General features: G+C 42.3%; 1 protein-coding gene across 1 annotated transcript in view; it reads right to left on the bottom strand.

Moving 5' to 3' along the window:
- Window positions 1-409: 409 nt before the first annotated feature.
- Window positions 410-14,442, bottom strand: part of LOC128644215 (heparan sulfate glucosamine 3-O-sulfotransferase 3A1-like) — a 179,962-nt gene continuing 165,929 nt past the window's right edge. The window contains exon 2 of the mRNA XM_053696911.1: window positions 410-1,085. Within this exon, the coding sequence (XP_053552886.1) occupies window positions 464-1,085 (622 nt within the window). The 3' untranslated portion in view covers window positions 410-463. The remainder of the gene's footprint in view (window positions 1,086-14,442) is intronic.

The following is a 14,442-nucleotide window of genomic DNA, read 5'->3' as shown; positions in this document are numbered from 1 at the left end:
CCACATAAAAATGTATTTTATCAAAATCAACAAGAGCAGAAAATCTTTGATATTTAAAATATATGTTCAACATCTATAAATATTGTTTGGCTATTTAACCATAATACCCTTTTGCCAAATTCCATTTACCAAAGCTTGGGCTTCAATATTAAATATTAAATAGTTTAGCTGCAATATTTATTGCCCAAAGGGAAAAACATATTTCAGTTTATTTGCTTATAATAGTACAGTTTTAACAGATTTCCTTTTGAAGGTTTACAATTCTCAATAGTTTTTGGGAAAAAATAATAATAGAAAGTTTAGAAAGAATAACCATTTCCTTATTACATAAAAGTGAAAGAAGAAAATAAAATGCATACATGATGATCATGATAAACCATAATGCAACATTTTCAAGTGGTGAGTAACATTAGTGTTTTATATATTTGTAAAGAAAATATAGCTATAAACTCTTTATATTTGTTCAGTTATCCCAGCCAAAATTGTGTCCAGTCATCTGATAGAACTTCATGTTAAAAGGCCTGTAGAACTCTCGCAGTCGCTGGACAACTTGAGGGTTTATATTGGGGTGAGTCCTTCCCTTGGTTTTGCCCAAACAGTGCGGTTTACTGCTCCCCTCTGCCTTTTTCAGGCATGGAAAACCCTTAGTCTTATTGAAATAAAAATGTTTGTCGGTGATGATCCGTTTAAGGCCAAGGAAATCCTGAACACGTCCCAGCTCCCCGGCAGGATCTGTGATTAGCCTTTCCCCACTTACAAAAAGGATCTGGGCAATCGGAAAATCCAAAAGCCAGTTTTCCAAGTGCTTGGCATAGATGCCAATCTGGATGGCACTCCATGAGATGTCAATAAGCCCCATAGTCCTGTTTTTAAAGGTCAGACTCTCAAACTTGGGTATGTCTGGCCGTTTGGACAATGTCTGGGTGTAGTCTGATATAACTCTGGTCACTGGGTCTCTCACTACTACAATTAGTTTGGCGTCCTTCGACATGGCAGCAATACGAGCTGGCGCCTCCTTGGTTACAAAGTAACTGGGGGTCTTCTCCATTGTAATCTGACCGTCCAGAGTCCTTGGCATTAATTCCCTGCAGAAGAAAATACCAAGAGTCAATAACAGATCCTTAAAACTCAGTTCTGTTAAATCCCCTCACTACCATCACATTTAAATAAATTATTTTAGGATCTGTATGTAACTGTCTAAACAAATATCCTTTACTTTCCTCTAAATATTCATTCTACACAAAATGTAACAGCAGATGTGGACTGTCCTGCTGGTGGCATCTTACCAATTTGTTATTGTGGACCTTTGATTAGATGGACATAGAAGTCCAACTTAAACTTTCATGATTCAGAGTAAACAATTAATAACAATAAAAAAATAAAAAAAAGGTTTCCAATGAAATTAATTTATCACATTTGTCTGCGTCCCTCAGTACCTTTTAATGAGTTTGATCCTTTTCATGAGAGCATACAGAGATATGGAGGTAATGACAGTGTACTATATGGTAGCAGTGAGTGCAGGGCCGTCTTTAATATTGACTGGACCCTGGGCAAAAAAATTCTTGCCCCCCCCCCCCCCCTACCCCATGCAATTTCGCTGTCCACCCCAACATCCCAAAAAAACAACTAAATCAATTTTTTATTTTTTTTAATTATTAGCACAGCGGTGGATCATCCACTGCTGGGCTAATCATTTAAAAAAAAATGAAATAAATTGCAATATGTTAAACTGGACCTAAGCAGTACTAATAAGTAAATAAATATATAAATTCCTTCACTGTGGATTCATTTAATATTTTTTTTAATGTGATTCTGGTGTGAGGTTAGCTGGTTAAAGAGATTTAGGGCAGCCAACAGGAGCAAAGCAAGGTAAAGACTGAGGAGGAAGCATGGAGGTGCAGTATAAGTTTACTGACTGGAACAGCAGAACTACTATGGGAAGCTGTAAAATCTCAGACAGAGAGAAAATAAAAACTATAAAAATAAACCTTACATTAATGTATGAAGTATCAGCATGACACTATACATCAGCCACAGCAGCACATGTCACTTATTTGCTAGGAACAAGTTCCCTCTCACCCTGCACTAGACAATGCTGCATGGGAGGGGCGTGTGTGCACTCACTTATTCTTCCCACTGACACCTTTCTACAAAACACTGTTCCCCTGACAAACTTCAGTTAATTGATCTTAGGGTCACAGCAGAAAGAGCAGGGCTAAGGGGACCAACAGACTGGATGCTGTCTGTCCAAGGCTGCATGGATACAGTGTGAGATGAGTCACACAGCCTCAAGACTGAAGAGAGCAGTGTATGCAGATGCTCAAATCCTCACGTGCCTGCTGCTCCAGCTTTCTGCTGCATGCGCCTACAGTCAGCCCTACTGAAACAATCCCCACCACCAGAGCAGTTACCTGGTAACAGTGGTAACCCCAGTAAGACATTTTCTGATGCAGTGGGAAATGGCTGGATGCCGAGTTAGGGCTTTGCATTCAGTGCTGCACAGTGCACATCTAAAACAGCACATGGCACTAGCTTGGCATGTCACATGACACCGGCACGGTCTGGCACAGTTTTTAAAAAAAATATATAAACAGAGTATTTTTGACTGTGACAGTATTAGGACTGAATGTGTGTGTTCCCAATGTCACATAATTTTTTTTTTATTTTTTTTTAGGACTCTTGGGCCCCTCAACAGATTCTGGGCCCTGGGCAGCTGCCCCTTTTGCCCTGTGTTAAAGATGGCCCTGAGTAAGCTATGTGTATATGTATATATATGTATGTGTGTGTTAGATGTAGACAGTGATAGAAGGGAGTAAAAGCGACATGAAAATCCGAATTAAACTTTTGTGGTTCAGACACAGCATGCAATTTTTAGAGACTTTCAAATTGTCTTTGTTCTCTTGGTATCCTTTGTAGAAAATCATATCTAGGTAGGCTCAGGGTAAGTAATGCACTACTGGCAGCTAGCTGCTGATTGGTGTCTGCACACATATGTCTCTTGTCATTGGCTCGCCAGATATGTTCAGCACCAGAGACAGATACAGGTAAAGCACCAGAAAGAGATTAATACTTAGAGGGTGAGTGGTATCTGTCACTGGGTGATATAAGTTTCCTTTGCCCTGTTAGTAACAATGACCAGGGATGATAACATGCACCAGGCAGAGATGCAGCGCTCTGCTGGGGTCCCAGGGAATATTAACCACACACAGATCTCTGGGCCACGTGACAATCTCTCTAGTACCACATCACCTGCCCCTCCCCCATTTACACAAACAGGCGATTAGCACTTCAAGTAATGAAGCAGACACAGAGCACCTGGGATAATTATTCCACAAATCTGTAATTTATCTTTAACCATTTCCTCCCGCAGGATGTGTAAAGCACAGAAATATTACAGCTCTTATTAGTATCCTAAGAGTTTCTGGGGTTTTCTATGTGATATGCAGACGACCTCCTGATATACCGTATTTACCATCTATTTTTGAAGCATTAGATTGTAAGCTCTTTGCAGAACAAAACACTGATTGAGCATTTGTGTCACAAATACAGATTACATCATCAATGAGAAATGTAAACTACAACCTTTTCCGGTAACCAAGGGGTTAAACAAAAATTTTACACTTACTATTTCTATCATATGGTAAAAGATCAGTGTTTACAAAACAATATGACAAATTATTTACAAACTAAGACCCACTCAGGGATGCTTGGGTGACCTTGACTCATTCTCAAATGACCTTGAAGAGGGCACATCTCACTTCTCCATCCTTGGCGCAATATCTCTGTAAATAAATAATGTATTCTCTGCCATGTATAACAGTCCTGGCATCCAAAAGACAAATGTTTGTTTGTAATGAATGTCACTGCTTTGTTAACCCTTCACGTGACTTGCAGCACAGTATGATTAATTTTATTATTTGTGACAGATTTCCATACTAGGCCAAATTAATTATTTTACAGCTGGGACCGAGGTCTAACCGTATGATGCATCGCAGCGGCTAAACACATTAAGTAAACAAAAACTGAGCAATCATTTAGCAAGAAGCCATTCAGGAATAGTTATTGCTCAGGAAAAACACATTACCAAAAGTCTATTGCTGCTGATGTATAATAAAAGTCAATTTTTCAATTATATTGATGTCTGCCTAATGCAAATACTCATAAAGCGTAAGCAAAGAAATTCTGCGGGCACTGCCCGTACTGCGCAGCTCCAAGGCCTCAGGGTGTGGCCAGAGCAGTGGTAATTTTTGCTGACAATAGCAATTTTTCAAGCATTTTTGTGAAATTGATAGGAAAAGAAAATTGGTTTAGGGAGAGCTTAGAGAGTTTAGGGAGAGTAAATAGTTTCCCCACCAAACAAAGAAATGTTGTAAATTTGCATTATAGTCTGAAACTTTGTAAACATTACAAGTATTATATCGCTAGCTGGGCTTTTTAAATTGACAGAATTCAGATTTTAATTGTGAACTTGAAAATCTAAAAATGGAGTTATTGAAAAACACAATTATACATTTGAAATGTGTTAGTCAAATTAGCACTGTGATACTTTTCATGTCTCGGAAGCTATTTAGAGTTGTTGGTTTTTTCTTTATTTTAGTTTTTTTTACTTTTGAACTCAGGACTGGACTGAGACCAAAAACAGGCCCAGGGTATTCTAAGGAGGAGCAGGCAACATCAGTCAGACCTCTGGCAGCTAGGTAGCCATATTAGAACAGATCGCTCGTCTTGTAGAACCTCTGTTTATAGCGACCAGACAGTAAATACTTTCTGCTTTATAAATAGGCAGATTGTAGCAGCTTTCCTATTGTTACCCATATTAATAGAGGGCGGGGCTTCTAGATAGCATCACATTTGCCCGTTACAAGGGGCTGGCTATTGCTACTGCGAGCTTATAAAATTCTTATTTATGCCACAAAGAAAAATAAGTAAACAACCAATTAATGATAAATTAATACAGCTCAAGACACCAATAGAGTTCCAAAAACCTTATTGCAAAATAATATTTACAATACTGACTACTAATATATTAAGGGATCTAACTAATATTATGAAATATATGTATAATATTAAAGGGATATATCTATGTGTCTTTCATGATTCAGATAGAGCAGTTCATTTAAACAGCATTCTAATTTACTTCTATTATAAATTTGTCTTCATTATTTTGGTATCTTTTGCTGAAAAACACTCAGGAGCATGCACGTGTCTGGAGCACTATTGGCAGCAGCTATGTAAGAACGTTACCCATCTGCAAGAGCACTAGAGGGTAGCAATATTTCCTGTAGTGCTCTTGATGCTACTTAGATATCTCTTCAACACAGAATATCATGAGAATGAAGCAAATTTGATAACTAAAGTAAAATGGAAACTTTTTTAAAATTGTTATGCTCTGTCTGACTCACAAAAGAAGATGTTTGGGTTTCATGTCCCTACGATAGTTACTAAAAATGATAGGCACCCTATATAATACAATTAGCAGTTTCTGCTCACCGCTCACCTACAGACAACGCTGGTATTACAGGTTTTTACAAACCCGGCGTTAGCCGCAGAAAAGTGAGCGGAGAGCAAAATTTAGCTCCACATCTTACCTCAATACCAGCGCTGCTTACGGTAGCAGTGAGCTGGCTAAACTTGCTCGTGCACGATTTCCCCATAGCAATCAATGGGGCAGATTCGGTCTGGAGGACCACTTCTGCCCGGCTTCGTAGAGGACTTTGGACCGTCTGGAGGACCACTTCTGCCGGTTGGGTGAAGACGTCTCAAGGTAGGGTGATCTTCAAGGGGTTAGTGTTAGGTTTTATTAAGGGGGGATTTGGGGGCGTTTAGAGTAGGGCTGGGTGTGTGGGTGGTGGGTTTTAATGTTGGGGGGTATTGTATTTTTTTTACAGGTAAAAGAGCTGATTACTTTGGAGCAATGCCCCCCAAAAAGCCCTTTTAAGGGCTATTTGTAATTTAGTGTAGGGTAGGGATTTTTTATTATTTTGGGGGAATTTTTATTTTATTAGGGGGATTAGATTAGGTATAATTAGTTTAATTTTTTTTAATTATTTTATTATTTTCTGTAATTTAGTGTTTGTTTGTTTTCGTAATTTAGATAATTGTATTTAATTGTATTTAATTTTAGTTAATTTAAGGAATTAATTTAATTATAGTGTAGTGTTAGGTGTAATTGTAACTTAGGTTTATTTCAATTTTACAGGTAAATTTGTGTTTATTTTAACTAGGTAGTTATTAAATAGTTAATAACTATTTAATAACTATTGAACCTAGTTAAAATAAATAGAAAGTTGCCTGTAAAATAAAAATAAACCCTAAGGTAGATGCAATGTAATTATTAGTTATATTGTAGCTAGCTTAGGGTTTATTTTACAGGTAAGTATTTAGTTTTAAAAAGGAATAATTTAGTTAATTGTAGTAATTTTATTTAGATTTATTTAAATTATATTTAAGTTAGGGGGTATTAGGGTTAGGGTTAGACTTAGGTTTAGGGGTTAATACATTTAATATAGTGACGGCGACGTTGAGGGCAGCAGATTAGGGGTTAATAAATGTAGGTAGGTGTCGGCGATGCTAGAGATGGCAGATTAGGGGTTAATAAAATTTAACTAGTGTTTGCGAGGCGGGTAGTGCAGCGGTTTAGGGGTTAATATATTTATTATAGTGGCGGTGATGTCCGGTCGGCAGATTAGGGGTTAAAAAATGTATTTAAGTGTTTGCGATGTGGGGGGGGGGCTCAGTTTAGGGGTTAATAGGTAGTTTATGGGTGTTAGTGTACTTTTTAGCACTTTAGTTAAGAGTTTTATGTTATGGCGTTAGCCCATAAAACTCTTAACTACTGACTTTTAAATGCGGTACGAGTCTTGACAGGAGAGGCTGTACCGCTCACTTTTTCCAAGACTCATAATACCGGTGTTAAGAAAATCCCATTGAAAATATGGGATACGCAATTGACGTAAGTGGATTTGCAGTATGTTTGAGTCGCAGGAAAAAAGTGAATGATACACCTGTACCTGCAAGACTCGTAATACCAGCGGGCATTAAAAAGCAGCGTTGGGACCTCTCAGCACTGCTTTTTAACCCTAACGCAAGACTCGTAATCTAGGCGATAATTTGTTTGTGGTAAAATTGGGAACGAGTGCTACAAGGCTTACACTTTTTGTTCGGAACACTCTATGCAGAACTCTTTTGCAGATTATGCCTATAGACACCTTTGGGAATTTGGAGCCCCTAAGTGCCCCCTACACCCCTATAACTGCCACTGCTGCTGACCCATCCTCTCTGCTTATGACTCTTTAAGAAGTGCCTGTTGTTAGGTCTCTCAAACTGTTACTGGCTAAATTATTAGATTACTAGTACTAAAGCCTGTGTACACGGGCCATTTTTTTCAGAACAGCGGTCCCACCCCTTGCTCTCTCCCCCCTTTCTTTTGCTCTCTCTTCCCCCCTCTCTTTTGCTTTCTTTCCCCCCTCTCTTTTGCTTTCTCTCCCCCCTCTCCTTTGTTCTCTCTCTCCCCTCGTTTGCTCTCTCTCTCCCCTCTTTTGCTCTCTCTCTCCCCTCTTTGGCTCTCTCCATCCTTTCTTTTGCTCTCTCTCCCCCCTCTTTGGCTCTCCCCCCCCTTTGGCTCTCCCCCCCCTCTTTGGCTCCCCCCCCTCTTTGGCTCTCCCCCCCCCCCTCTTTGGCTCTCTCCCCTCTTTTGCTCTCTCTCCTCTTTGGCTCTCTCTCTCTCCCCTCTTTGGCTCCCCCCCCTTTGGCTCTCTCTCCCCCCTCTTTGGCTCTCTCTCCCCCCTCTTTGGCTCTCTCTCCCCCCTCTTTGGCTCTCTCTCCTCTTTGGCTCTCTCTCTCCCCCCTCTTTGGCTCTCCCCTCCCCTTTGGCTCCCCCCCCTCTTTTGCTCTCCCCTCCCCTATTTGGCTCTCTCCCCCCTCTTTTGCTCTCTCTCTCCCCTCTTTGGCTCTCCCCCCCCCCCTCTTTGGCTCTCTCCCCCCCCTCTTTGGCTCTCCCCCCCCCTCTTTGGCTCTGCCCCCCCCCCTCTTTGGCTCTCTCTCCCCCCTCTTTGTCTCTCTCTTTGGCTCTCTTTCCTCTTTGGCTCTCTCTCTCCCCCCCTCTTTGGCTCTCCCCCCCTTTAGCTCTCTCCCCCCCCCCTTTGGCTCTCTCCCCCCCCCCTCTTTGGCTCTCTCTCCCCCCCTCTTTGGCTCTCTCTCCCCCCTCTTTGGCTCTCTCTCCTTTTTGGCTCTTTTTCCTCTTTGGCTCTCTCTCTCCCCCCTCTTTGGCTCTCCCCCCCCCCTTCTCTTTGGCTCTCCCCCCTTCTCTTTGGCTCTCTTCCCCCCCTTCTCTTTGGCTCTCTCTCCCCCCCCCCTTCTCTTTGGCTCTCTCTCCCCCCCCTTCTCTTTGGCTCTCTGCCCCCCCTTCTCTTTGGCTCTCTGCCCCCCCTTCTCTTTGGCTCTCTGCCCCCCCCTTCTCTTTGGCTCTCTGCCCCCCCCTTCTCTTTGGCTCTCTGCCCCCCCCCCTTCTCTTTGGCTCTCTGCCCCCCCTTCTCTTTGGCTCTCTGCCCCCCCCTTCTCTTTGGCTCTCTGCCCCCCCTTCTCTTTGGCTCTCTGCCCCCCCCCCTTCTCTTTGGCTCTCTGCCCCCCCCTTCTCTTTGGCTCTCTGCCCCCCCCCCTTCTCTTTGGCTCTCTGCCCCCCCCCTTCTCTTTGGCTCTCTGCCCCCCCTTCTCTTTGGCTCTCTGCCCCCCCTTCTCTTTGGCTCTCTGCCCCCCCTTCTCTTTGGCTCTCTGCCCCCCCCCTTCTCTTTGGCTCTCTGCCCCCCCCCTTCTCTTTGGCTCTCTGCCCCCCCTTCTCTTTGGCTCTCTGCCCCCCCTTCTCTTTGGCTCTCTGCCCCCCCCCTTCTCTTTGGCTCTCTGCCCCCCCTTCTCTTTGGCTCTCTGCCCCCCCCCCTTCTCTTTGGCTCTCTGCCCCCCCTTCTCTTTGGCTCTCTGCCCCCCCCCTTCTCTTTGGCTCTCTGCCCCCCCCCCTTCTCTTTGGCTCTCTGCCCCCCCCCCTTCTCTTTGGCTCTCTGCCCCCCCTTCTCTTTGGCTCTCTGCCCCCCCCCTTCTCTTTGGCTCTCTGCCCCCCCCTTCTCTTTGGCTTTCTGCCCCCCCTTCTCTTTGGCTCTCTGCCCCCCCTTCTCTTTGGCTCTCTGCCCCCCCCTTCTCTTTGGCTCTCTGCCTCCCCCTTCTATTTGGCTCTCTGCCCCCCCCCCCCTTCTCTTTGGCTCTCTGCCCCCCCCCCCCTTCTCTTTGGCTCTCTGCCCCCCCCCTTCTCTTTGGCTCTCTGCCCCCCCTCTTCTCTTTGGCTCTCTGCCCCCCCCCCTTCTCTTTGGCTCTCTGCCCCCCCCCCTTCTCTTTGGCTCTCTGCCTCCCCCCCTTCTCTTTGGCTCTCTGCCCCCCCCTTCTCTTTGGCTCTCTGCCCCCCCTTCTCTTTGGCTCTCTGCCCCCCCTTCTCTTTGGCTCTCTGCCCCCCTCTTTCTCTTTGGCTCTCTGCCCCCCCTTCTCTTTGGCTCTCTGCCCCCTCTTCTCTTTGGCTCTCTGCCCCCTCCCCTTCTCTTTGGCTCTCTGCCCCCCCCTTCTCTTTGGCTCTCTGCCCCCCCCTTCTCTTTGGCTCTCTGCCCCCCCCCCTCCTGCTCCCTCTCTGGCTCTGTCTTCGCGGGACCCCGCCCGGCCACGCCCCATTGCGGCAACACCCGCCCGGCCACGCCCCTCGCGACGCCCGGCCACGCCCCTCGCGACGTCCGGCCACGCCCCTCGCGACGCCCGGCCACGCCCCTCACGACGCTCCCGTCGGCCACAAACAGCTGTGAGGTCTGGGGAGCGCGTTGCCGCTTCTCACGCAGCAGACCTCACAGCTGTTGAGTAGCTCGCGCTCCCTATCTCACAGCTGCTTGTATGCTGTGTACCTCGCGCTCCCAATCTGTCAGCTGTCAGCTATGCCGAGGTGCGCGAGAATAGAATCTAAGGCCAAGTGTTTGTCTGTACTGCGCATGACGGCTTCAGACAAACACTTGTCTTTTATAATATAGGATGAGGTGCTCATAGATATGTGAGCATGAACTGATTTTGAACCAAATTAATCTCTGGTAAAACAGAAAAGAGGGTACTCAAGTCTGGATTTGCACATGCAAACTAGTTTCCGCCCCCTGTCCATATAAAAAAGTTGGTAATTAAACCAAAATACTCAACCTGCTGTTGGCGGTACAGCAAGTCAGCTAAACATAAATAACTGACTTCTCAGTGCCAGATGTCTTTACAGCTAAGGTCAGGGATAGCACATACCCTGCGCTTGCTGAATTACTATAGCTTGGGGGGCTTAAAAACCTAATTATAGCAAAGCTCAGGTGTAAAACTGATAGCCACACTGTTTTTAATCATTATAGCGTTCTCCCTAGATTAACCATTTTAGGGCCAGATCACATGTGTAGCAGCATTTACCCCTCCAGCTTGCGTGCTAACTCTGCTGAAAGTAAGCATTATCGGGTAACGCTTGTATTATGTTAAAATGTTTTCGCTCGCATGCTAACCCGAGGCGTGCAAAAAGTTAAAGTTATAATATTGCAAATTTGTTAATGTACTCCTCCTTAGAAGTCAATGGTAAAAAAAAAGTGGAAAAAACCTAACACCCTACTTGCGCACAAACACGAACGCATATTCTCAAGAGCGCTAACCCAACAGAAAAAATTAATATTTCACTTAGCAGTGTTCTTCATATATTAGAATATGTTTTATTTATTCATAAATACATATTTCTACTTATATCTGATGGTATTTTGGTAAAATATATTTATCTATCTGTATATATATATAAGAATATATTTATAAATACTTAGAACATATTCTGCTATCTGAAGAACAATGGAATGTGAAATATTTATAGTACACAGTATAAAATGTTATTAAAAGTGCTCCAATGAACTTATGCATATGTCTATATAAGTATTTATGTGTATTTATGTCTGTAAATATATAAATACATAAATACACATATAGACAAATATATATTTATATACATATAGATATTTAGACATGCATATGTACGTATCTCAATGTTAAAGCTCTTAGCCTTTCTTTATTTTCTAACACTGAGACCTCATATTTAGGAGCCAACAACTTTCTAATTTACTTCTATCTAATTTGTTTCATTCTTTTGGTATCATTTGTTGAAGGAGCAGCATTGCACTACTGCTTGAAATGAACCAGTAGTTGAATGAAAATTGGTATATTTATGCAGCCACCAATCAGCAGCTAGAAGCTAGGTTCTTTAGTGCTCCTGAGCTTACATAGATAAACATTTCAGCAAAAGATAACAATAGAAGGAAGCAAATTAAATAATAGAAGTAAATTGGAAAGTTGTTTAAAATTGTATGTTCTTTCTAAATCATGAATGTCTAATTATGACTTTACTGTCCCTTTAAGCCACCGCATTTACTTTTAACTTAATAGTAATACAAGCGATACATCCCACGCGCACAAACTGCTGCAAACCTCTTTTTGCTCTTTTTGCTCACGCACAACTGGGGGCCCAAAAATAAGTTAAAATTTGTTATTTTTTTTTTTTTTTTTATTGCTCAGATTATCATTAAATAATTTGTGTTAAATAATGCAATTCATTTGTGCTTTGAATATCAGAATATGTTATAATATTAGAAAATATAAAACTCCCCCCACCCGCTACAAAGGCTGGCAAGTACCCTGAGTGATTGATCAACTCTCTTTGTAAATTGGTCAAGCTCTTTTTTTTGTTTTCTTTAGAACGTACCTAGGTAGCTCAGAGCAGCATTGCTTCTAGTAACAAAGTGCTAATTGGTGGCTGCACATAAGTGTTTAATTTTTTTTCAATGTTTGTCATTGGCTCACAAGATGGGGTAGATTTATCTTACTCCAGGCGGACATGATTCCCTATAGTGAATCATGTCTGCCCTGCATCACTGAATGCCGACAGCATAAGCTGTCGGCATTTAACATTGCACAAGCAGTTCTGGTGAACTGCTTGTGCAATGCCGCCCCTGCAGATTTGCAGCCAATTGGCCGCTAGCAGGGGGTGTCAATCAACCCGATCTTATTCGATCAGGCGGATTGTTGTCCGCAGCTTCAGATGCAGGGGATGAGTTAAGGAGCAGCAGGCTCGCACGGAAACAGGTGTATTAGGCACCATTCGGGACTTGTTAAATCGGCCCCATGTGTTCAGTTAGCTCTCATTACTGATCCTGAGCCTACATAGATTTACTCTTTAACAAAGGATAGCAAGACAAGGACATTTGATAATAGAAGAAAATAAGTTGTATACTCTTTCTGAATCATAAATGTTTAATGTTATTTTACTTTACTGTCCCTTTAAATGGCCCTTTAAATAACTGCTTTAGTGTACAAACTTGTTGTAACAGCAATGACCTTGTCTATTTAATTTTTGCACAAACAATTTGCTTCATTAAGAGGTTTCATTATTTATCCCAACTCCTCGAGACCTGAAAAGTGCTCTGTACGCCAGCCTGACATAATCCGTCGTTAAATCAATTGTCTAATTGTTAAATTGCTCCCGCTAATTGGAAGTGGTAATATGCTTGTGTCTTTGTGCGCACAGGGCTGTGAGAACAGATGGGACATTTACAGCATTAGCAAAGCTTAGATTTTATCAATCAATTACTATATGTGACACTTTTGGGACGTAAGAATCCAGAGCCCGCGGCTCAGCGCCAGCCCTGTGCATTAACCTTCCCTAAATGACAGAGATGTACAGTCAAGGAAATGTAACCCACTAAAACCCTTTATATGAAGACCTCTTTCTCACATAGGGCAGATTACAAGTGGAGCTCTATATATCACTTTCTTGAAAGAGATATATGTGCTGCTCTGAGTAATTTGCGTGCAGTTGTATTACAGGTGTGGTGCAATGCAAACGCGACCTCATGTTCGCATTGCAAGAAAGCATTGCACTCATGAAAGCACTTCTATATGCTCCAATGGGAGCCTCGTTTCCATGTCGTGAGACACGGCATGAGAACGAGCGCAGCGAAGAGGGTAAGTAGCGCAGTGATGGGCAGCAAATGTATATATATCTCACATAAATATATAAGTATATAAGCATATATATTTACAGGGAACACACAGTTCCCATAGACCGCTATGTAAAGGCCCTTTTTATAAATGAGGAATGTTTACGAAACATAAATAACTATTTAACTTACTCGTTAGGGGATAAAAGTTATTTGGCCGGAGAGAAGAGTTACTAGTCAACCTAGTGTTAAACAAATAAAAAATTCTAATTTTCTATTCGTCCACTGCACTTTCTTACTCATCCGGGACTAGTGGACTAATGATTACACACACACACATATATATTACCTGGGGTTACGGTGGGGATGCAACATTAGTAGTTTTTCATCACCCCAACAGAACTGCCACCGCTACCTAATTTAAATTACGTTACAGATGTGCAGATGGGCTTCAGTTGCTCTTTTAAAGGAACATAAAACCCAGTTTTGTTATGATTCAGATAGAGCGTTTCATTTTAAACATTTGTACTTCTATCGTCTAATTTGCTTTTTTCTCTTGGTATCCTTTGCTGAAAAGCATACCTAGGTAGGCTCATGAGCAGCAATATACTACTGGGAGCTAGCTGCTGATTGGTGGCTGAACATACTGTATATGTCTCTTATTATCGGCTCATCTGATCTCTTCAGCTAGCTCCCAGTAGTGAGATGCTGCTCCTTCAACAAAGGATACTAACTGAATGAAGCAAATTTGATAATAGAAGTAATTTTGAAAGTTTTTCAAATTAAAAAAATGGGGGGTTTATGTCCCTTTAAGCAAGTTCTGTTTGCAGATTCAGCACCTTTGTTTGCTGCAAATCCTTGTTTTTTGTTGTTTTTTTTTTTTTTATAAAAAAAAGTGTAAAATAATTATGAAATGAATAAAGTAACCATCCTGAACAGTACACAATCACTGCAATGTATGGGACTGACAGACATACTAATGCCAAACTGGTTGCTTCCTGTGCTGATGACCAATGAATATGGTATAACAGGAAACTAAACATATTTTACTTACTGTCCCTGGTAAAAATGTTTTGGTAATTAATAGTTAATCGGAAAGAGATTGTGTCACTTAGAAAACATCCAAAGAGTTACTAGTAACACAAAACTCATACAATGTTTTAAACAGCTGCAAATTTGGGTAAAAAACTAATTTTAATAATGAAATTTGTCCTACACACATTTTTTTAAACAAATGCGTATAAATGATTTGTATATTATTTTACATAAGACTGATAGGTGAAGGGTTACTCAGGGGGAGGGGCTCACACAAGGGAGAAGGGTTACTCAGGGGGAGGGGCTCACACAAGGGAGAAGGGTTACTCAGGGGGAGGGGCTCACACAAGGGAGAAGGGTTACTCAGGAGGAGGGGCTCACACAAGGG

This window comes from Bombina bombina, chromosome 1 (assembly GCF_027579735.1).
Source record: "Bombina bombina isolate aBomBom1 chromosome 1, aBomBom1.pri, whole genome shotgun sequence".
Lineage (NCBI taxonomy): Eukaryota > Metazoa > Chordata > Amphibia > Anura > Bombinatoridae > Bombina > Bombina bombina.
This window is presented reverse-complemented; position numbering and strand designations above follow the sequence as displayed.